A 23,773-nucleotide genomic window follows, 5' to 3' on the forward strand; every position below is an offset into this window, starting at 1 on the left:
GGTAGTTAAAATTGATGGATATAAGAGTAGGTGGATAAACTAACAATGCGTGAGTCTTAGTTGCCCTTTATATCATCCTAGCAAAGAGCATAAAAAAAAAAAAAAAAGGATTTGGAGAGGTTTTAGGGGGATGCCAGTAATTATGCACATCATAAACTCAAAATTTTAAATAAAGATAAAAATAAGTCAAAAAGTCATACTCCATCCATTCCATATTGAGAGTCTACCACGAAAAATCGTGTCATTTTTCAAATCAAAAAATTAACTAGTTCCATGTATAATTTTTTGAATTTTTTTGCACCAAATTAAAGTGCTAATCGATATCTTTAATAGGGTGAGAAAATTTTCAAAAAATTATACGCAGAAGTAGTTGATTTTTTGATTTGAAAAATGACAAGAGAGAGAAAGTGGGACTCTCGATATGGAACGGAGGGAGTAATTTTTGAATTTATTAAAAAAAAAATTGAGTTTCAATCATAATTTTTAAATTTTTCGATTTATCTCGTCGAAACGAACCAATTAGCCACAAAATTTGACCCAAAACCAACAAATGTGAAAATAATTGAGTAAAGAACAAAAGAGATTTGGCTTATTTGCCGACCCTAAATAGTAAATACGATTGTTGGCTCTCTCACTTATTTTGCAAGGGGAAGTATTTTCCACAAAATAAGTTAAAACAATTTTCCACATTTTTAGAATTTCTATATAAACTTTAATAACTTAGGGGCGAATGTTAACAAATTTGAAATATTGTAGGGTCAATTTCGATTTTTTTATTGGAAAAAGGAGACCTTTTCCATTCTGATCAATCAGGGGGTGTATGTGTAAGCTTTCGAATGTGAAGGGGTCAAAACTAATAGTAAATCTTCCGGAGCACACTAGACCGGTAACAGACCGCTAAAGAATATGAAAAGTTCTTGTCCGCTTCTCAAGAAAACCGCCCAAAATCAAGAAAACATGGCTGTGAAGCATCAGTCCATATTTATCTGATCCGAAGTTCTTCATGCACTCAGAGTTCGCTTGCTCCCATTTGAATTCTTGAAATTCCGAAAATGGCCATAGGATCCCAGTTATTTACGGGGCTAACCTTGCCGGTGTCACCCCCATCATCTTCTACCTCTGCCACTGCCCTCTGTACAGTGGAAAGATCCCTCAAGACATCACTTTTCAATGGTGGAGGTACTCTCTTATCTTGTACCCTTTTGTGGGTTGTTGGGTATTTCCAATTTTTTTTCTAGTTTTTTACTTGGCCTTGTTTGTTGCTGAGAAAATCGAGGAAATTGAAGGAAGAAGAGTTAATGAATGTGGTGAGAGTGAATGGTATAGTTCCTCAGTGCATATTAAATCTTCTTATGTTTAGATTGAAAATTTCTGTGCTTTCCTCCATTTGTGATAAACCAAACAATGGAGTTGTGGAGCTGTGTGTAGAAATTATCCATTTTGTGAAGTTTTTCAGTTTTTGGTTGTTGGTACGATAAATGAGGGTCTGGGTTTTTTGGAGTTGTGGGTTCTGCTGTTATCTGGATAGTTAAAAACTGTTTGAGCTTCATCTTTGTTATGAAAATCAGAAAACAATTCAACAAGCAATCACGCGAAGAACACTTTTTACGTGGTTCTGCCTCAGCATGACCCGAACGTACATTCACAGGCGAAGAGCAAGAGAGGTTTCACTATGAACGAGGAGGAGAGACTTAAACATCCGTCACTCTCAAAGTGTTATCCAATATCAAGGACAAAACCTTTGTGGAACTTGAACGAATCAAGATCCTAATGGAACACAAATGGCAAAACCAAAATGGGAACCAAACCCCTAAAACCCCATGATTGGACCTCAAAGGATTGACTGTTTCCGACAGCTGTGACCTTAGTTGCAGGAAACTCCTAAAATGGAGCCGCTCCCTCCTTGGGGGCCCGCTTTTGTGCTCCCAACTAAGGAGCTTGACGGGAACCCGCTCCCATTGAGATAGGAGCTCGCTCCTTACAAAGATGGGAGCTTTTGTATGATCTTTGTATAGGAAAACAGGGATTTGTCACTTGGCTTTATTCATTGATCTTCAATGAACACATGATATCTAGCCCAAGTCATGGTATCTTGAAAAGAAAATCATATATTGTAACACTAGCCCATTTCTTACATTTATTGCGGACTTGGCCCATATTTTTACTTCTTAAAATGATTGTACTTTCAAAATGAATACTCTATGCTACATTATTTTTATAATATATGTACACGCTACTCTCACGCTCCCAACCTTGGGAGCTTCTGTATTCCCTCGCTCCCCCACTCCCGCTTCATGCAACTAAGGCTGTGACTCCCGTCCGGATGGAGCTACAGCTACTTCATATTCAAGGCCGTTTCAACAAATCTCCACCTTGACTTGAATTCCGTCGAATCCAACACCATAAGCAATCCTCTTGCCAAATACTTTTCTCGGAAACCCCCCAAGGTGCAAAGTAAATGTAATATTTGGTTGTCTGAACATCCGCAGTATACAATAGTTTCTGATTTCTGTCTGTACTTCTCAACAAATTTGAAATGCATGTAGTAGCATCTTGGAGTGCTGGATGCTTAATCTTACTTTTTCGAACTTTTAATCTTAAGAAAGAAGTATTCACTAGCGAATGTATGTCCTCATCACATGCATGCATACGCTGCATCCATTCCTGATTTGTTCCCTGTTTAGTAAAAATGGATTTTACTCACAGTAGGAGCTTTTAAAGTTTCGCAGATAAAGCTTGCTCCCTCAAATCTATCTATATGCAGTAGACAAAGAGGGAATGCTCTTGTCACACGCATGAGTCTTTTTGATCGATTTGCTAGAGTTGCGAAGGTGAGATTCCATGAAACATTCACTTGCTATCCTAGTTGGCATACATGTGTCATCTCTTAGTCAAAAAAATTAGGTAGCGTTTGGTTCGTTGGAATGAAGCTAGAATAGAATTGTCATTCCCTTGGAATGCTGATTCCAACTTTTGGTTTGCTAAAGAATGGATTCCACAAATGGAAACATTGTTCATTTATTTTAAGTCGATGCCCATCCATATGGAGGCCAAGGAATGACCATTCTATTCCAAAAATCATTCCAATAGACCAGAAAATACGTTCTTGTTTCTGTTGCACACAAAGAATTAAATTATATTTCTCTCCTGGTTGCAGTCATATGCTAATGCACTCATAAGTACCTTTGAAGACCCAGAGAAGATTCTAGAACAGACAGTGCTTGAGATGACCGATGACTTGACAAAAATGCGTCAAGCCACAGCCCAAGTATGAATAGTTCTCTCTTATGTTAATCTGCAATTTTATCTTCGTATTGTTAATTCTGTTTCTCATATTTAGTTTTCTTTCTGTTGTATTTTCATATTTTTGTGCTATGACAAATGAAAGGTTTGGCAAGCTTCTGATTCTTCATTCCTGAATGCAATTTGCTTTTTTCCAGGATCATTTCCTTTCTATATATATTTTCTAAATCTCATCATTTCCTCTAGGTATTGGCATCTCAAAAGCGGTTGGAGAATAAGTACAAAGCTGCACAGCAAACCTCTGAAGAATGGTAATGTTGAAAGGAAGTCCTTTTCATAATAATAGTGGTGGTGTTTTTTTCCCCGTTACCCTCATGGTTTACTGCAATAGGTATCGTAAAGCACAATTTGCTCTTGGAAAGGGTGATGAGGATCTTGCTCGTGAAGCTCTCAAGAGGCGTAAATCTTATGCTGTAAGTTGTCATCATTCTTTGAAATCATGCTGGGTGCTTAACTGCTTATTTAGTTTGTTAGGCACTTGACTCACTTCCCATTGTAAACTGTCAATACAGTCACCGATCTAAGTAGTTACTGATTGATATAAAGGAAACCCTAAAATATGAGTGATCCAAAATAGTGTAATTTTCTTCTTTTTGCTTACATGAAGGACATTGGAAGAGCAACGTTGTTTGAAATGGACTGGTAAACCTTGGGTTCGCAAAGATTGTAAAGAGAAACCAACCATTCTAAGATTTTTCTGGGAACATATGACCTCCATATTAGTTTTGAAGGTGGAAAGTCAGAAGCTTGAATGGCACATAAAGCAGAAAAAGACAGGAAACAACTGGAAGGAGAGCATTTTGGAGGAATCTTGCTGCAGCGCTGCTCTTTCTCGAGGGTTGTACGAACAATTTCTCTTCTGGAACAACATTCCCTCCGTCCCATTTCATGTGTTCGGCTTTCTGTTTGTAGAAGCCTCATTTCTGAGAATCACTTTGTCATCTTATCATCGTTCATGAAAAGAATGCATACAATAGGATGAAGGGAGTACTCACCAACATGCTATCAATTCCTGTGTTTGGCCAGTCCATACAAGGCTTTGTCCAGGATTTAATTGGGCTCCCACTCGGATGGTGGGATTGGTCCCCCAAATTAGTTGGTTTATTAGGGCGGATACGACTTATCAGATGGGGTGTACTTCAATAAAGTGTAGCAAAAGTGTACACCAAACCTATTTCAGGGTAAAGGCATGTGAATTCCATAACTGTTGTAAGTCGTTTGTTTCAAGAGTTTGTAGATTATAAGTTCCACTATGCCAGAAATGGAAACCAAATGGACAAATTATGTTTAATACGACATTTGCATAGCGTAATACTAGAGATGGGATTCCTCCATAAAATATCCATTTTGTTCTGTTTTACAGGATAATGCTAGTTCTTTGAAAGCTCAATTTGAACAACAGAAGATTGTTGTCGACAATCTGGTCTCCAACACACGGGTATGCTGACATTTAGTTCCTGTGCAGCATTGACTTTCCACTTGACTGTTGGAATAAATAAACATCACATTGGGAAATACAGGCATGCTTCGTGGTTACATGTTTTGGTTTATTCTGACATTCATTAGTATGATAGGCATGTGGGAAGTCATGCTTCACATAATTCTTGCAAGATCAGACCTTAACAAAATACGTGCATCATTGTCTTCTTTTTCTACTTAAAAATACTTCGTATTCTCGATATGCATTGTAGATGCCTGTTTCACCAATATGGATTAAACTAATTTTGAGAACAAGAAATTAGTAAGGGGAGAAGCGGTGCATCCTTTTATTGTACTTTAGTTTCCCGTCACCACCAAGCTGGAATGTGAAGTTAAGACATTAAGCTGGCCATGATTTGTTTTTTATTATTCTTTTTCTTGAAATTCATGAAAAGACCAGCGAAATGCCCATTCTGTTTGTCCTTCAAGCATGAACAACTGAGGCATATTTCAGTTCTTTGGATTGGTTGTTGTTGGTCATTTTTTCTTTCTTTACTTTTTGGTTTCGTCGACAAGTAATTCACGCAATTCCTATTACTGACTCATTACAGTTGGATTCTATGATTCTGACTTCGTGTAGAAATTGGAGAGCAAGATACAGGAGGCAAGGTCGAAGAAAGATACGCTGAAAGCACGCGCGCAATCTGCCAAGTTTGTCCTTGCAGCCATTTTTTATCTTATTCCACCTTATAGAGTGTTTTAGGTAGCTTCTAACTCTTTAATAGTACTACTAAGTGCTAACCACTTTGTTGTTGCTTTAGGACTGCTACGAAAGTGAACGAGATGCTGGGGAATGTCAATACTAGTAGTGCTCTTTCAGCTTTCGAGAAGATGGAAGAAAAGGGTGAGCTGAATGTCCAAAGCTTTGTTTTGTCTATGTTCCTCCTTTTTTTTGTCCTTTGAAGGACATAAATATCGTAAATGTTGGTTATACATGTTATGAAGTTAATAAATGAGTATGAGTATGAGTATGGCTTTTTCTTGGGATAATTTCGTAGTTTTATTCTTTATTGAGTTGAAACTTGCATCTGGTTTTCTTCAAAAAGATTCCCCTATTCTTGTATTGCTGTTGTTGTACGATTCCATTTATCATAGTCAGAAGTTGTAAATCTAGTTATCCCAAGTTTCTGTCAGGTTTTGTTCCTGTTGGCTTTCTAGCTCATCAAATACCTAAGTAATGATAAAGCAAAGGCCAACCTCCTTTAATAGCTGCATCAACACAACTTTTCTCATCATGCCATTAAATTGTCTCAGTTGCCTCGATTTTCCTATTTGTTTTCATAAAATGGCTTATGACTGCCAAATGATTTCCATGGGTGCAGTTGTCTTTCGACAAATACAATTGCATCGTAAATTTGTCACACCTGTGGAAAATACTACAAGCTGATAAATTGTACTAGATCAAATAAGTTTTGGATTGGCACATATTGTTACTTTAGATACCAATTACAGTGGTTCTTCCTTGCTTATTATGGCCTTTAGCAAGCTGATGTGCTCATACATATACCGCATTAACTTTTGTCAGTCACGTTCGTTGTACCATATTATTTCAAATATTAGTAGTGTTTCTTGATCTGAAGTCTCTATCTGAATAGTGATGGCTATGGAATCCCAAGCTGAAGCGCTTGGCCAGTTAACTACTGATGATCTCGAAGGGAAGGTAGCTATTATGTCTCTTCTGAAAATTCCCTTTCGATTCTCGTGTCTGAATGTTGTTGCCATGATCATCCCCTTCTGTTTGCATTTTCAAATAATAACAGATGAAAATTACGAAATAAATAATCTTTTAAACTACATCTTGAAAGTGAGCACTTTCTTAGATATACTCTTCTAGTTTTTATGCTCCAGAGGTAGTAGATGTGAATAACAAACTTTTTCCTTTGACACCAAAATTTAACTGGTCCCAAAATAAGTTGAGTGTCAGTTACTTTACTCAATAGTTCGCATGGTGCTCCTCCAAATATGTTGTAATAGTTCTTCCATATATATGACATAGCTTAACTATGCTATGCTCTGAGCATGAAAATGCCCATCAATCGAATCACTTTCTCCGGAAATACGAGACATCTTAGTCATATAAACTGATGGCATCTTGATGTTCTCCTTGGGGCTGTACAGTTTCTATTAAGCTGGAAGTGAGTAAGAAATTCGTGGCCTATTTATTCTTTCTGGATTGTTTTATTCTCGTCATATGACCGACCCCAGACCTCATACGTATGGCTAGTCCACCCAAGGATTACTTGCAACTCATCCACGGGCACTGCCGTTGGTTCGCCCCTGTTCATTTTCTTTTGTTTGACTTACCAGCAATCTAAAAGGTCGAGTAAGGGACGGGGAAAGGGTGGCTTCTGATAGTGGAAATTGGATTTTCTTACGAAATCCTCTCTTACCTTCTTAGTTGATTGAAAGGCTTTTGTGGTTATTGGTTACACTAGAGTCACTAGACTACAAAGGACAACAAACATGTGTAAAAGATATATAGAACGTAAGATGGGCAGTTGGTTAGATCTAGTCTTGGGGCATTGCTTGGGCCAAATGACCTATCTTTTCTTGCATTTCTGTTCCTAACTTGGTTCGACCATCACTCCAATTGGTTTTGTCTATGACACTCTCGAATAGGCTGTGACTCTCATTCTTGAATTGGCTTGAAGTTGGTGTTTGTTCCTTTTGAAAGAAACACTACGAATATTGTGGAGCTCTTTGGTTTTTTTGTAAGTAAATTATTTGGATGAACTAAAGAATCTCTGATTTATTTTTCGACATAGATCTGGTAGATTATATGAATACATTGACTTGGAAGAAATACTACAGAATCACATGAATGAAAAGATTATACCTCTGAAAAATGGTGCATTTGTTATGGCAATTGGTGGCTTCAACCATGTAGATGCAGTGAGTGAAGTAGCCCTTTTGTTTCCTCTGAATTGAGTGAAGTGCTCAACTCATTTAGGAACTCCATCATCAACCATTCTGCACGTAAATATACTGTATTGTCAATGAGCTCCATAGTTTTTGTCCTTTTGCTTTCTACTTGATTGATGAACCTTATTTTTCCCCTTTTTTGGCAGTTTGCGTTACTAGAGAGCTCTTCTGTTGATGACGATCTTGCAAATTTGAAGAAAGAATTATCTGGGAGCTTTAAGGTATGCAGATCTGTTGTATCTAAATATGGATCGGTCATTTGTTGGTGTACATTTGTACTTATTTTACTTTTTACTAGAAAATATAGAAGCATCTTTGGCAAGCATTGGTTCAAATATTTTAATCTTCTTATCTGGTTCCCAGGAATGAAATTGAGTAGGCACGAATATGCTATAACAAATCGAATGACATACAAAGTAATAGTAATGGAAATGCCATTAGTTTGTATAGAAAAGGGATGATTAACAAAGAGACTATGATCCTGCTTTAATACATAAAACCACTTGGAATAGAATTCTTGGTCTTATCTATACGTGTTGATATTCTACCTGTGTATATGTTCTTTCATAAAGGTAATGAACATGGATGTGTGCAAATTACGTTTTATCTTCGTGGATATTACATTGCTTCTTAACATAAGTGTAATTATTTTCTCGTATAGTACACGAACTATGAAGTAGTTTGGTACTATAGCAGTATTGTAGGACAGTAGGAGTAATATTTTCCAATGTTTACTCAGTAAATTAAAGAAAAAAAAAAACTCATTTCCTTGAAAACGGAACCCTCATCCAGCCTTAAGATGGGCATTAGATTGCGCATAAACTCTAGGGTACCCTAATTACTTGGAATTTGAGTTATTGATTTTAATATTTTTATGTTGCATGAAGTATTTTGATTTTAATATTCTTGAAAGTGGAACCCTAATCAAGCTTTTAACATGGGCATAAGATTGCCTCAAAATTTGGGACACGCCAATATAGATGCAAAGGATTGGTGAGTTTTGACCGATCGTCATATTTGGTTTCTTTGTCTTGACATATTTCCACAGAAAGGAGAACTACCGGCTGGAAACACAGCTGTTCCAAGCGAAAACAAGGCTTTTCCATTTAGAGATGCTCAGATTGAGAAAGAGCTCAATGATTTGAGACAAAAGTCGAAGGATTTATAAATTTCAATTCTTGTGCATATCTTGTTGATTCTTAGCTATCTGGATTCGGGTTTGTTTCGACGCACAGGATCACTGATTTGTATAGATGATCCGTCAAAGCCTCAGATGAAATCATAGTTTTCGGGGAAGGGTACCATAATTATTGTATACTTACGGATGAATAATGAGAGTGATGTATGATAATTAACCTTTTCCTACATCATAATCGCATTTGAAGCGTATATTTATACGGAGGACTATATAGAGGAACAATCTTTAAGTTTAGAGAAATGGTGAAGCTAAATATGGTTGTTTCCTACCCGTCATTCCCGTTTCCCTTGATAAATCTTTCTAAAATCCCGCAACTCAAAACACGGCCTTATTGTTAATTATGTGCAAAATGTATTTTGACATTCTGATCAATTTGGGGAGTTTTGTTGACAGTTTTGATGATTCAAATTCAAAGCAAGGTGTTTCAACAGAGTGGTTTGTTCAAATGGTGTGCTTTGATTCTTGTGGGACTTCTGGCCCCTGTTAAGTTGAATGGTGTTGGTGCCTGTAACTATTCGTCACCAGTGACATCCTAATACACTAAATTCTCTTTTTACTTCATCAAGTTTTCTTCCATTTGTCCTCTTTTTGACTCGGCTACTACACTAAGGCTCCGTTTGTTCGACGGAACTATTCCAGTATTGAAGGAACATATAAAATTTAAACGGATATATAATTCTAAAAAAAATAGTAAATCAGATTAATAATACCACACTTTTCGACTTGGCTACTACACTAAGGCTCTGTTTGTTCGACGAAATTAGTATTTTCGACTTGGCTACTACACTAAGGCTCCGTTTGTTCGACGAAACTAGTATTAAAGGAGCATATAAAATTTAACCGGGTATATAATTGTACTCTTAATTTTTTTAGGGGACCGTGTACTTCTCATGGTATTGTGTGCCCTGCACTTTGTGGGAGTAATATGTTAGACGCATGTTTCATCCAACTGATCCAAAGTTGTAAGTATTTGAAACAAAAACTGAATATGGATTTGGCCACTTTTGATTTATAGTCCATTTCGATACTCACATTCGACCAAACAAATGGGCATACAGAATAATATGAGAGAACTTGTCAATTTTATAGAACTTCTTTAAATTTGCATGTAAGCAATACAGTTAAAGAGAATATTTAGAGTTGTGAGGGGGTTTGAGTGCCTCGGCACCCCTCCCGTCCGTATCCATTACAATAGCACTAACTGAACGGGAGAGAACCCTTTTGTATATTCTCTTAACAAACAACATATTCAGTGCATGAAGTTGCCAGATATGCTTAGATTTGGGGAATGGTTGAATACGTAGTCTTACCCTCTTGCAAATGAAGAGGTGGTTTTCAAGAATCCAACTCATGATCATTGGAAGGTTTGTCAGGTCTTTAACTTTAGGGTCCGAAATTAGTCGAGTTGCATAAGTAAGGGTGTTCACAGAAATTTTAGCAGTGAATTAAGGAACGCCCTAATCAACATTACCTCAGCTTGTTTTTCTTCCACATGCCATTCAAAGACAGAACAAAGGGCACTCAGTCAGTTCGAAATTTTCAACCCTTGGAACTTTGGAAGTACCACTCCTGCCCTTTCTTAAAGAAAGACCAAATTACCCTTCACCCATCCATAGTTCACCTCACCAACAAGGGCCTTCTCGGAAATTAATAATTTGATATTCATGATAAGCTTTGACATATTCAAAATCAAGATAAGAATTTTCCTTTTTGGCCGCCAGATCAATGGCCCTCATATCATGCAAGACTTGGTTCCAAAATCTTCTTCGTCAACACGTAATTGTATCCAAGTAGACCCCACAACATGCAAATCCATGTTTATAAATACTTCCAACAAAACTCATTCTCTCTATCTCTCTCATACATATTTCCAAGAACCCATAACATAAAAACTCTTTCCCTCCACATTCGTTCTCTCTATCTCTCTCGTACAGATTTCCAAGAACCCAAAACAAAAAAACTCTTCCCCTCCACAGTCCACACCCTTGTCCAAAAACAAGATTTTTTTCTGGGCTTGAGGTGGTGTTTCGCTATGTATTTCTGCCGAGGAAACGCTCTTTTGATCACTATTGTCATCTTCGTCTTCATTTTCAGTCACGTGCGAGTGGGGGCCGTAAGGGTGTTATCTGAGGATTTTGCGGGTGAAAACCATCTTGAAGCGTACCCGTCAATGTACGAGAATGCAAAGCTCACCATGGCATGTTGGCTTGAACGCCTGGCGTCCGGACCCAGTCCTAGAGGTCCAGGCCACTGAGCCATATGCAGCAATTTTGACGGTTCAAATGAGCTGTGAGATGAAAAACTATAGTTTTGGTTATTGGTAAGTTAGGAAATACATAAATACAGGGTGAGCATGTAAATGTAAATCAATAAACAATCCATTTATTTGTATTTTTCGGGTTAAATTTACTAATTATTTGTCCTATGCAATTTGATGTTTTGTGTCAATAACACATGAATATTTCTTACATCCCAGGTCAATATCATGAGAATTAATAAAATGGAGGATAATTCACAAATCAAGGGACCACGGTCAAAAATCATAATCTTTTAAGGGGAAGAATGCTAATTTATCTAAATATATATGGTGGTTCAATTTTTCACTATTACCCTCACTTTTATCCATTTTGCCACAAGAATTAGCCTTATTTTATGTTGCTTTCACCACTTTTCTCCTACTTTAAAGGTGAAAGAGTTGATCTGCATAGCAGTCACAATATTGCTAGCATAGTAGCATTCCAAATGGATGGTCATGTTTTATTTTTTTATAACTCCGCTATTTTGGCCAGCTTATGACCTCGACTATTTTTGGGAGACCAATTTCACCGTCCACTTGCAGGGGTCTCAATTAAAGCCAAAGTAAAGTTTTACATGACCTTGACCCAAAAATAATTGTTAGCCAAAGTAAAGTTTTATATGGCCTTGACCCAAAAATAGTTGATAGCACCTGAGGGGTTTCCAACCTGAAACCATAGGAAGGAGCAACCCATATGTCTCATGCCTTGACCACTAACTCAACACCAATTGGGTTATGATCATTCATGTATTATCAAAGAGTGAGACAAATAAATTTCTAAAGGTGTAAATTACCCTGAAAAAATAAGCCACCAGGTAAGGTCTCCAATAGCCAAACCCCATTTATCTCTCTATGTATTGACTATTGAGTACGATATTTGAAGAAACAAAAAGAGTGACCGGTTGGTGTGGTTGGTTCTTCAATCTCCCTTCTAAGAAAGAGGTCCTGAGTTCGAGTTCTCATGGAAGAGTTGCTCGGCTCCTTTTGTAATTATTAACTCTTTAATATCTATTAACATCCTATCCTTTGAAGAAAAAAAAAAAAGGAAGAAGAAGAAACTAATTCACACTGGTATGATTCATTCGTAAAATTTTTACTTAAATTCCTCTGTTGATAGATGTTCTTATAGAATTTTCAAACCCATACGATGATCTTCCAGTATCTAACCACTCAAAGTCAACCAAAGACACAAGTGTGTACACGGTTTCTCTAGCTAGAAGAACAATTAATTGCACGACCCACTTATTTTTTCCAAACCTCTACACACCCACAAACTCCCTCCTCTCTCTCTCTCTCTCTCTCTCTCTCTCTCTCTCTCCAAAAAATGTCAGCTACAATGCACAACCTCCTCACAATCATTCTGGCCGGAATCCTTGCCGGGGCCGCCCTACCGATGCTCATATCCGGCCAAAACTGCAGTTGTGTAGCCGATATGTGCTGTAGCAAGTTCGGTTATTGCGGAACCAGTGATGACTATTGTGGCCCAGGTGCCAAGCGGGCTCTTGCAGCAGTACTGTTCATCCAGCTTTCAGATGGTCATTAGATTGCGCATAAAATCTAGCGTATGCGAATTACTTGGGATTTGAGTTATTGATTTTAATATTTTTAGGTTGCATGAAGTATTTTGATTGTTCATATCTGTTGGTGTATCCGTGTAGGGAGGGAATCAAAATTTCGTGAACAAGGGAGCCAAACTATAAGCAACTAGATTTTGAAATTTCAAAGGTTTAGGAATCTTTATAGTATTAGCCTTATGATGGGCATGCCACAAGAATTAGCCTTATTCTATGTTACTTTCACCCTTTTTCCTACTTTAAAGATGAAAGTTGATCTGCAAAGCAGTCACATTGCTAGCATTCCAAACTGATGACCATGTTTTTTTTTCTTTCATAATTCCGCTGTCCAAGCCAGCATACGTGCATTTTGACTATTTCTGAGAAATCAATCTCACCACCTACTTGTGGGGGTCTCAATTAAAGCCAGAATAAAATATTATAAGGACTACCCACAAAATATATAATTGATAGCACTTTAGAGGTTTTCAACTTGAGACCGTAGAAGGGAGCAATCCCCTAAGTCTCAAGTCTTGACCACTAGCTCAACGCTAATGGGTTATGACCATTCATGTATTATCAAATGCCAAGAGTGAGAAATAATTTTCTAAAGGTGTAAAATTCCCTGAGAAATAAGCGACAGGGTAAAATACCCTGAGATACGATATTTGAAGAAACTAAATTCACACTTATTCATAAGATTTTTACTTAAATTCCTCATTGGTTTTGAGGTTATAATGCTATTATAAGCACTGTTTTAATGAACCAGAAGATACGTCAGTATTACACAAATAGCATATTCACAGGGGTCGAAAGATACAATTTTGGCTACCACAAGTGATCTCGAGAGGAAAAAGAAGCGGGTGTCCAAGGAAACACGTGCAGTCTTATCGTAAAATGTTCCGATATACCCAGAAAGATCGATGTCAGACTGAGATGCTCGCCGGTCAGATCAATGCTCCTTGTCCACATGAACATCAACTGAATAGTGTTGCTCCTTCGCTGTGTGGCTGTCGACTGGATAGAGTTGCTGAAAGAAGCATCCGAATTGGTCATTAGATACAATTTTAGTAGACCAAAATGCAAATCTCACATGTTATGGAAGATGTGAAAAAGAACTACAAAACTTAAATTTAGATACGCAGTCAATTCAGCTATGATGACATTTCAGTCCGATTGTGTAATTAATACAGAGCTTTGATGTCAATCCAAAAACTTGAAACTCGTTAGCTACGATGGTCTCACGCACATTAAAATGTTGAATAGCTAAAGTAGCGTGGAAGGTACTACATATGCTGTGAAAACAAATATTCTTCTTCCAACAATTCTATAAACATGTTCTCTACAGGATTCCAACCACTACTAAGGATGCACTAGAATTAAATATGACATGAGCCATGGAGTAAAGTAAAGCTATGCCACTAGAAAAAAGAACGAAAGAATGCTAACAAACTTGCCTGGGTGTATAAATGCTCGTTAAAAGTATCCGCAACAAAAGGTCCGGATGTAGGAGCCCAGCTACAATGATTAGAACTATAACCAAGTTGAAGATCAGAGTTCCCTTCACCACAAAAGTCACCGATTCTTCGTTCAAACATCATCTGTTGTGTTTGTTCATATCTGTTATCCGGAGGATAAATAATTTGCTGCAAGTTTGTTTGTTGCACTGGTTCAAGTCTGTTATTGGTAGGACCAATACTTTCTTCAAGGTTCATCTGTTGTACCGGTTCAAAGTTCTGATTAGGTTGGGTCTCAAAATTGTGTAATGGGTAAGAGTCCTGCTCACACAATTGCAACCTCAAAGATTCCGGTTCATGTAACTCATTCCCCATCGATGTTGTATTAATTAACTGGTTCCTCAAGGATTCGGTTTTAATCAACTCGTCCCCCAAGGATCCAGGTTTCAAGAAGACATTGGCCAAGGTTGTGGTTTCAATCAGCTCGTTCCTCATGGAATCCAATTTCTTCAACTCCATAATTAAACTCCCATTTTTGTTCACCTCGTTTGACAAAAACTCGATATTGTGCAACTCCATCCTCGAGGGTTCTCTTTGTAACATCTCATTCTTCAAGTTTTGAGTTTTTGTCAACTGGTTTCTCAAGGTTTCAGTTTTTAAACCAATTAACTCATTCCTCAAAACTTCAGTTCTGAGAAACTCGGACTGGATGTCCATCTTTTGCCCAGAAGCAATGCCCTCTACGCCAAGGTAATCAGTATAATTTGCCAATGAGTTGCCAGCAGAAAGCTCCTTCTCCCTAGATAAAAGACACTGTTTAGTGATGAGTTAAAAGTTTCTATCACAGATACGAATCTAGCAAAAGTAAGTGGGGTTACAACTTGTGAGTGTTTCAATTTGTGAGTGTTTCAACTTCATGTGTTCGTTTAATAATGCTAAACTGATATCCACACCACTAACCTTTGGGAAAGCAGTAACATCTCCTCTGGTGAGACTTTAGGTTGACTTCCATCATTCTCTACCCATGAACAATGTCGGCCCTGTTGCTCATCATCCAAACTCATACGTAGATGGTCTCCATTGGGCGACTGCAATATAAGAGGTATGATAAAATGTTTTTGTAAACACAAGGAGAGAAGAATTCATGAACATAACAGAAGCACAGTTTTTGGAAGTAAGCGTTTACTACCAAAAGAACGAATATGGCCTTAAAAGACACAAAAGACATGACCATAATGCACTTGGTCCTGATTTTGTAACAAGGCTTCTTGGGCTCTTAGGAGCATTCCATTACCTGGTAATGGCACCCTTGTGCCAAGAATTGTTGCTTTCCGATGTTTTCCTGTCAAGAGTAGATACAAAATAGTGTCACCAAAACAGGATGAAATACCACAAGATAGATAACAGATATCGTCGAATTTAAATTACAAGTTATTATCCACACTGGGTTGCTCAAGATTATACGTGGTTAATACAGCAGAACAAATAATTTGTGTTTTGTCTCAACTCTTGAACTAAAGACCTCTTTAGGTGGGAATCAATACTTTTGTTAATCTGAATTGGATGACCGCAACTTTTATGCAGCTAAATAAAGATAAACCACCTCTGTTTCCCAAATGGAAAAGGAGATCCTTTTCATACTAAGATCCATGTATTTCCAAAAATGGACATCAATAGTATCTCATCACAGTTATGACAGCTATGGTGGACTTAAACGTGCACATCGTTCCCCATAACTTAAATAAACTTTGTGTATGTATCCCCTATTAACCTACCCTTTGGGTTTAGGAAGTCCTAAGCTTAGACACACCAACATCTGTAACGTAACTTAGCTCTTGCAACATGGATTATCGATTAGCTAAGGTGCTAAACTTTCTCAAATGATAGCATCCACAACGAATGAGGGGCATACTTTCTTTTCTCGAATTTGAGCAAGCGATTTCCCAGTATAAGCCACCATTTGCTCCAGAAAATCTACGCTATCAATCTTGTCCAGGTCAGTCCAATCACTGCAGAATCCAAAAACCAATAAGTAAAGTAAGGTTGTAAATAACAGCATGTCTTTACTGAAATCAAATAAAGAGGAATACTTACAAAACCCAAAAATATAAAGAACTTACATGTCTACAACAATAGATAATGCAAGATAAACTATATTATGAACAACAAATAACAATATATTCTGTTTCAAGTAAGGCTATCATAGTTAAAGAAAAGACTATAAGATAGGAACTAGGGAAATGGCCAATGAGTAGCCGAAACTATATTTCAGATGAAAGTCCACCGTGCATAACATGTCTCACCTGACGACGAAATCCAAACCTGGCCTAACTATGCATCGTCCATAAACTGTAGTATCCAAACCTAACAAAGCTTTGTGTTCCAATCAATTGGTTCCATTTTACCATATAACCAATGGACCACAGCATCTCCTGCCACATTAGTTTTCCCCTGCAGCAAGCATGTTAATCTTTGCCTTTTTGGTAAGTTTTTAAACTTGAATGCTTCGAATCCTTTTTCAGTGCATTTTAGTCTCAAGTCATAGGCTGATAAGCTGATTTTGGATGTTTACAAGCTTGTTTCCCCCAATGGAGCATCTACTTATCCCTTACCAAAAAACTCAGGGAGAACCATGCTTCCCGTCTATTTGATGTTGGCTAGATTGAATCATCGTCTATATTCGGTTTTGCATTCTTCCAAATCCTGATATCTAAGACAATAGTGTGTTTTTTTCTTAAAATATCATTCCACTCAACAAAGTTCCATTCTCATGAAATTATTAAACCAAAGAGATCTTTTAGTAGGAAGTTACTGTGAGAGAAATATATCATCTGTTCGGTGACTGGATTCGTCACATGAGGCTAAATGTAGGTAAATATAGGATAGATTTGTGGATTGGGTACAAAGAAAAAGGAACCAAAAATGAGAAACAAACTAACAGGTTCCACATTAAGGTCAACAGTGCCACGAGACCCTAAATATCAAACGTCTTGAACTGAAAGACATAATAATGAAAAACAAAAGAAGCTGAATAAATATTAGAAACATTCACAGTCAATGAGCGCAACAGGCTTTTATTTGTGCATACATTTAAATAAATACATCTAAATGAAAATGTCAGTGAACCTCAGTCTCTGCTGGATTTCAGAAAGTTGAGTTCGCAATGAACTTGCTTGTTTCGTCATATCCTGCCAGAAGCAGATTAAAAATGCAAAGAAAAAACAAAGCCACTAGTGTCAGTATCATCAACTTAGAGTATATGTTATTTTTACAGGAATCATGCATCATTTAGCTGGTTTTGGATAATACCTCAACTGATTGATGACTGCAATAAAAGACATAAAGAATGCAAAAATAGTTTAAGCTCAGGAAATTGTCCATAAAAGATCAGTACATAAGAAACAGAGAATCGACTAAACCAATGTGTCATGTACCTTGAACCCAAGTAATCTAGTACAACCATTTCGTGATCCGAATTCTTGTAGACCCTCCTTAAAGTCTAGAATTCAGACAGAAAAGTACAAACAAATAGTAAAGTGGAGTATCCGTATAATAAAACACACATCAAGACAACAAATCAAATTAATAGAAAAGGATGGAATGTTATTGTTATAGGAAGTTACCGCGACGGTCTCCAACTTCCTGTTCCAATCCAGTAAAGAACAGTTCAATTCCAACTCCGATAGCGTTTAACAAAGAACTAATTTAAAATAAATGGTTTTCCAAGATAGTAAAACTAGTTGGTATCACCTTTTCACCCTTTCGTGGGGAGTTGTTGCCGCAAATCTTCGAACAATTCCTTCGATGGTACTTAACAAGTGAAAAAAAGGGGCTCAGAACAATGCATACAATAAGAGACAGCAATGGTTGAAATACCAATAGAAGTTCGATTGAACAAAAGAATATAGGTGCAACATGGCAATCATCATAAGCATAATTGGATAAAGCTGCATTTGTGTTCTTAACTTATTACTATTTGACGCTCTCAGAACCAAACTACGCTGAAAGTTTGGAGAATGTATAATGCACGATTACCCTTTTTTGTATGTTTTCCCACATCGACTTAGCCATTGGGGTTGGGATTGCGAAGCCAGATTCACTCTTGGTTTGCTAATTGCCAAACTTTGTCAGGGTTCGCCCTTCTCGGTCAGGTCGCGGTAATTGGTACTGTAAATTTAGTCAAGGGTATAACGGTAATTAGTGATGTTAACCCTGTGATATAAATTCATGTTGTACTGTGTACACAGCAACTGTTGTACTCTCTAGTCCCTCCATCTCAAAATTGTAGTCTATCTTTCCTTTTTCAAATGTTCTATAATCCTTGTCCAGTTTGACTATTCAAGGAGAAAAAATTGAACGATTCCTTCATTCCCATATCAAAATTCAAACCAAAAGTGCAGGGGAAAATGCACTAAAGACTAAAAGTAATCATTACATTTCAAGAAGAAGAATACTTTTGGAAATTTATATGTTTTGAAGAGTAATGAATAATGATTCTATCTCCTTAAAATGTTGGATTTCCAAAAAGGGAGAAATAACTTTGGGATGGAGGGAGTAATCTGTACTGCTTCATCCGATTTATTGTAGAAATTGGTGTCAGCCATGGATGTACCGAGCTACACAACTTTTGAACCATGTAAAAATCTCTCCATGGTTTCTTTCTGTTCTTGCTTGATTTACTCTTTGTGCGATTGAGTGTGTGTGTTGGGTTGAATCTACAAACCAACTGGTACCTGTACACGTGCTTTATTTTACAGTTTTAACGTTCATAAACTTTCATGTTAAAATTCTCTGCGCGAATTTCAAAGCAGTCACATGCCTATCAGCAATACAGAAGTCCAAGGCGAGGAGAAGACAAATTTCAACAACCTGTACCCTAGCGTAATGTAATGGTTCACCAAAAGATTAAAGCTTTCTCTCTAGACAAAGCCTCAGTATGATGCCTTGTCTCCTTTTTTTCCCTTCTAAATTTTATTTCGTGAGCTAGGTCATCAGCAGATGCCAAACTTATCCTACTAATTTTTAATGAGAATATAAATGTAATTTTTTTATGGTGAATATAAATGTAAAAAATTTGAAGGTAAGGAATACCTGTTATCTGCTTTCCAAAAGACTGGCTTTCCGGTTGGCGAGAACATGAGCACGGCAATGTCAATGTCACACAACACTGATATTTCTTCAGCTTTCTTGACAAGCCCATTCTTCCGCTTCGAGTAGGTAGTTAGGCGATTAGCACTGCTGTCCAACCTCTGTATCTTCAATTTGACCCGTCCCATCTGCGTTTCATTGGCAAAATTAAACCCAATTTTCTAAAACCTTACAGTTGAAAATCTGGCATCGTAATAGTCAACAAACAGTTCCCAAAACTTTCATAATGTGCATCAAACTGAAGAGCATGCCCGGAAGACAAAACAACCAGAGTGGATTGGGGTTACTGGAAACAAGATTAAATATAGAATTTGCAATGAAATATCACATAAGGGCTAAAGAAAACAAGTACCCAGATAAAGAAATCAACAATTCCTCTTATCCAGTGCATCAGACTGAAGTATATATCAAGATGACAAAACTTTAAATTTTATGATTAAAAACTCTGACCCAAAAAACCCCCTAATTTCAGAAATCATTTGAAGTATTTGAAATGAAATGTCTTAAAAGGGCTAAGGACCCTAGATGATGAAACAAACTAGTTGACTGTTGTTGCGGATACGACCCAACAGACACTAATCAAAAACAGAAAGAAAAACACACATTTAAGTGTTTCCCCAATTGTGTAATTAAGTACAATATCCTAGGTTTACATCACCAATTTATATGCTAGGGTTTACTACGTTATACTTAAATGTAATCGGCTAAGTGACAAACCAACACTGAATAAAACTTCACAAACCCAACACTACTCCCTTTCATACATTACATCAAACTGAATTACCCGCTGGGCTCCCCCAAGGGATCAATGCTCTAAATCCTTTTTTCTTTTTTCTATAACTGGGGTCAACTTGCACACACCTCGACTGATCTCAAGGCCCTGAAGTTAACGACCGGACACCTCAACTGATCCCGAGGCCCTGAAATTAACGACTCTAGTTGCCCCAAGATTTGGAACGATAACCCTTCGTGAGATTCGACCTTGCTAGCAATGCACGAAATTCTTTGACGACTCGAAGTTAATTACACTCTGAAAACCCTTAATGCATGAAAGCAAACAAAGCATTTGAGATAAAATAATGGAAAAGAGGTCCAGAAAAGAAGTACCTTGATGAGGAAACAGAGAAAATAGCTCGATGCTGCGCGGTCCGACAGACAGAGAGCGGGACGGATGGGTTTCTCTGGGGATTGCAGTCACCATAAAAGGGGGGAGAGAGAGAGAGAGAGAGAGAGAGAAGCGCATCGTCATGCAGATGGCTCTGCAATACACGGATGAGCGGGCGAACAAATCGGTCAAAATTTACCCGCGTGAGGAATTATCGGTTATGAGGATAAATTACATTGAACCCTCCTCAACTATGATTCATTTTGGACTTCGCCCCCATCCCCACCCGCCGCCCGCCCCCCCCCCCCCCCCCAACGATGATTCATTTTGGAACTCCCCCTCCCCCCCCCCCCCCCCCCCAAAAAAAAAAAAAAAAAAAACTCAGGAGATTAACTTGAGCCCAAATAGTATAGGATAATAGGTAAAAAGTTTATTGATATCCGAAAAATATATATTGATATTTGTGAAAATATACTAATATTCTTGATATATGCATTGATATCCGAACTTGTTTGGAATTATTGACATATTATCTTCCGCTTAGCGGGCTGAGGTGAGCAAATAGTGATGCTTTGTCGCTTTCCAAAAAAAAAAAAAAATAGCATTGTTGGTGCAACGGTGGAGTGCTATTTGCAATGCCATTTTTTTTTTTGTTGCTCAGTTGGAGTTTCTCTATAATACCTTATGTTGGGCGACAATCTCCTTGTAATCAATGAGAAATCACTGCTCAATAATGATCCAAATGGCATACTTAAAAGTATTTCAATAAGATGAATACATTTATAAGGTATAGTATCATTGATGAACAGGCATATGAAACAACATTCTATATCAATTTGTGTGTACAACAGCTTAATTAAATATTGTTACTAACTCGTTTAGAAGAGTCATGGGGTGGAGAGCTACTTAGAGGGTGTTCCAACTCAACAGTAAAAGGAAGTTTTAGAAAAAGAAGGTTTTTCAAGCTCAAAAATAATGTGTTTATGTAAATATTTTTCCTATCAATATGGATCTTGTTTGATAGATCTCATCGAGATTTTAAAACAGTGCAAAAAAAATTAAAAAAATATTTTTCATTTTCATTATATTTGAACTTAAAAAACCTTCTTTTTGTAAAAGTTTTTTTTACTGTAGAGTTGGAACGGCACCTTAAGCTGTGGGGCAACTTTCTTTGTTGATATCACGGATGTGTGAGATCAGTGATGAATGTCTTGAACCATTCATCCATCAGTGTTTGGTTGATCGGAATAGAATTAAGGTAGTCATCGATTGCTGTTTGATTGAGTGGAGCTGATGCAACACTAATTGTGCTATAGGCAAGAAAGAATGCCACAATGGTTACAAAAATATCAAGCTTAGTGGCCATGGTTTTAATTCAAATAAACACAGAGATGGTGTAGTATAAACACACACTCTGTATGGACTTTGGAGTAGAGTTCACAACAATTTGTTTGGGTAGAACAAATGCTCGGTCTATATAGCACAAGAAAAATTTCGGAGGCCTGGGCAAACTTCAAAACTCCCAATAGATGTTAACACAAACTGAATAAAAAGCAGATAAATGAACTTTTCAAAAAACAAAAAAGCATGTATCCAACGTGGAAAAACCGAAATAATGGAATATAAAACCGATAAAGCAAACTTTTCTTCCTGTTCAACCGTACGAGGCTGTTTAGTTAGTGTAGACCTCGCATCTAAATATGACCACAAAATCAGTATATTCCGGAATACGGTGCCGTTTATTATTGATCTTAAACTCACACTTTGAAGACAGGAGGTGTGTGTAACCGTGTGTAACCTTACAACACCGTTCTTTTCAAATGATTTGAAACTCTGGGTTTTTGGAGAGACAGATTTTCCTTAGAGGTCGTTTGGAATGTAATTCTCGTACAATTAGTGTTCATTTTCCAGTGAGGTAAATCGCCATATATAATCTTCTCCTGATTGATCCGACTAGTATATTTGTATTGATTAGCATGAATTTTTTAACACTAAATGCCGAGAACTACAGGTATGACACGTAGCCGGTGCTCGGCAGGTTCGCACAGTGAGGAAATCCATAAAATGGTTGGGTCATTTCACAAATCATGCCACAACTTCAACTACTCTATGATCCATGCCCACTACTTCATTATCTTTTGATCACGTGATCAATATCCACTCCGTGGAACCCATTACAGCTTCACACGACCTTGTGACACCTATAAATAAGGCTAGCTGGAGGGTTCACGATCAAAAACACCACCGGTCATTAGACTTGTTTTGTAGGGATTCGTTCCCAAAGGCTTAGAGTATGTTTAGTTCGATGAAATTAACGTTGGAACGAAATGGTCATTCCATGAAATACTTATTTTAATATGCGGTTTACCATTAAATAATGAAATAATCATTTTAAATAGAATCATTATCCACGTTGGTAAAGAAATTGTCATTCCACTGACATTTGTATTACTTCAAAATTCACTATTGCCACTCTAAAAATTACTTTTTCCATCTCAAAAACTATTATTGCCACAACCTTCCATTGTGGATGATGTGGATGAGAAAACCAAACTTGAGAATGAAATATTTCACTCTCATTTCCTAAAATTCCATTCCAATATCAATTTTATTCCATTGTCAATTTCATTCTATCAAAATGCACGGATCAACCATGCAAAATTGGACATCAACATCATCTCTGTCAATTTCGTGCTTGCTGTATCGATCTTAATGCTAAGTGCTAACTAACCTTGGTGTATCGATTTGCAGTAAAACCACCTCAAATGGAGGTTCTTGATTTCAAGAATCACACGGTCGACCCTCAACCTTGTAACTATCTTCCCACCTTCTTCAACTCCATGTCTCTCATCAGAGAGACCTTAACCATCATTCAGCTCAAGAACTGAGTCCGATGAACGGACCGCTTCCAAAGAACCGCAACCAAGCTCGGGCTCGGGCAACCCAAACATGGCGGCCGGCACTGCCTGTTTCCCCGAAGGAGATTGCTGACACTATAATCAAGAGGTACTTCTCTTCTCCATTCACCGATGATAACCCTGTCCTCCCTTCGACTCCTTCTCTCCCTAACAATAACAATGATAATAATTATGCCCCTCGGTCCATTTCCGACCATGACAACCGTTCTCTGTGTAAATCCGTCCTCGATGCCGAGATTGAACTCGCTGTTTTCCAACTGGGTCCTCGTAAACCCCCGGGCCCGGACGGGTTCTCGGGTGTTTCCTACCAGAAGCATTGGCCTACTATAAAACCTGACATTTGCCATGGCATTAGAGAGTTCTTCGACGGAGGAGCTCCGCTTCCGAAAGACCT

At 37.6% G+C, this 23,773-nt stretch overlaps 2 protein-coding genes across 4 annotated transcripts; one reads left to right on the top strand and one right to left on the bottom strand.

Annotated features, from left to right (window-relative positions):
- Window positions 1–954: 954 nt before the first annotated feature.
- On the top strand, window positions 955–9,099 carry LOC131301914 (membrane-associated 30 kDa protein, chloroplastic-like). 3 transcript variants are annotated; one of them, XM_058328418.1, is made up of 11 exons: window positions 955–1,179; window positions 2,707–2,831; window positions 3,158–3,268; window positions 3,490–3,554; window positions 3,635–3,716; window positions 4,667–4,741; window positions 5,363–5,433; window positions 5,544–5,626; window positions 6,378–6,442; window positions 7,851–7,925; window positions 8,753–9,099. In XM_058328418.1, exons 1-11 carry the CDS (start codon window positions 1,053–1,055, stop codon window positions 8,870–8,872), a joined length of 999 nt encoding a protein of 332 aa, XP_058184401.1. In that variant the 5' UTR covers window positions 955–1,052; the 3' UTR covers window positions 8,873–9,099. The 3 variants fall into 3 exon arrangements, with proteins under 3 accessions (XP_058184401.1, XP_058184402.1, XP_058184403.1); XM_058328419.1 differs by having other exon boundaries at window positions 2,710–2,831; XM_058328420.1 differs by having other exon boundaries at window positions 1,043–1,179; window positions 2,765–2,831.
- A 4,319-nt stretch (window positions 9,100–13,418) lies between these two features.
- On the bottom strand, window positions 13,419–20,639 carry LOC131301915 (agamous-like MADS-box protein AGL30). The gene is made up of 12 exons (XM_058328421.1): window positions 20,464–20,639; window positions 19,300–19,484; window positions 17,959–18,018; window positions 17,832–17,850; window positions 17,643–17,707; window positions 17,518–17,533; window positions 17,335–17,396; window positions 16,121–16,217; window positions 15,503–15,550; window positions 15,169–15,296; window positions 14,209–15,007; window positions 13,419–13,781 (listed from the first exon to the last, which is right to left on the bottom strand). Exons 2-12 carry the CDS (start codon window positions 19,482–19,484, stop codon window positions 13,704–13,706), a joined length of 1,557 nt encoding a protein of 518 aa, XP_058184404.1. The 5' UTR covers window positions 20,464–20,639; the 3' UTR covers window positions 13,419–13,703.
- Between the last annotated feature and the right edge of the window lie 3,134 nt (window positions 20,640–23,773).

Source organism: Rhododendron vialii, chromosome 9a (genome assembly GCF_030253575.1).
Source record: "Rhododendron vialii isolate Sample 1 chromosome 9a, ASM3025357v1".
NCBI classification, from domain to species: Eukaryota; Viridiplantae; Streptophyta; class Magnoliopsida; order Ericales; family Ericaceae; genus Rhododendron; species Rhododendron vialii.

Excerpts from the sequence above, each read along its gene's own strand:
- LOC131301914 (XM_058328418.1), top strand. The coding sequence starts at position 1,053 with ATGGCCATAGGATCCCAGTTATTTACGGGGCTAACCTTGCCGGTGTCA. Across the intron at positions 5,434-5,543 it reads GCACGCGCGCAATCTGCCAA|GACTGCTACGAAAGTGAACG; the intron begins GTTTGTCCTTGC and ends TTGTTGCTTTAG. Across the intron at positions 5,627-6,377 it reads CGAGAAGATGGAAGAAAAGG|TGATGGCTATGGAATCCCAA; the intron begins GTGAGCTGAATG and ends CTATCTGAATAG.
- LOC131301915 (XM_058328421.1), bottom strand. The coding sequence starts at position 19,484 with ATGGGACGGGTCAAATTGAAGATACAGAGGTTGGACAGCAGTGCTAAT. Across the intron at positions 15,008-15,168 it reads ATGTTACTGCTTTCCCAAAG|GGAGAAGGAGCTTTCTGCTG; the intron begins GTTAGTGGTGTG and ends TCTTTTATCTAG. Across the intron at positions 13,782-14,208 it reads ACGAGCATTTATACACCCAG|CAACTCTATCCAGTCGACAG; the intron begins GCAAGTTTGTTA and ends TGCTTCTTTCAG.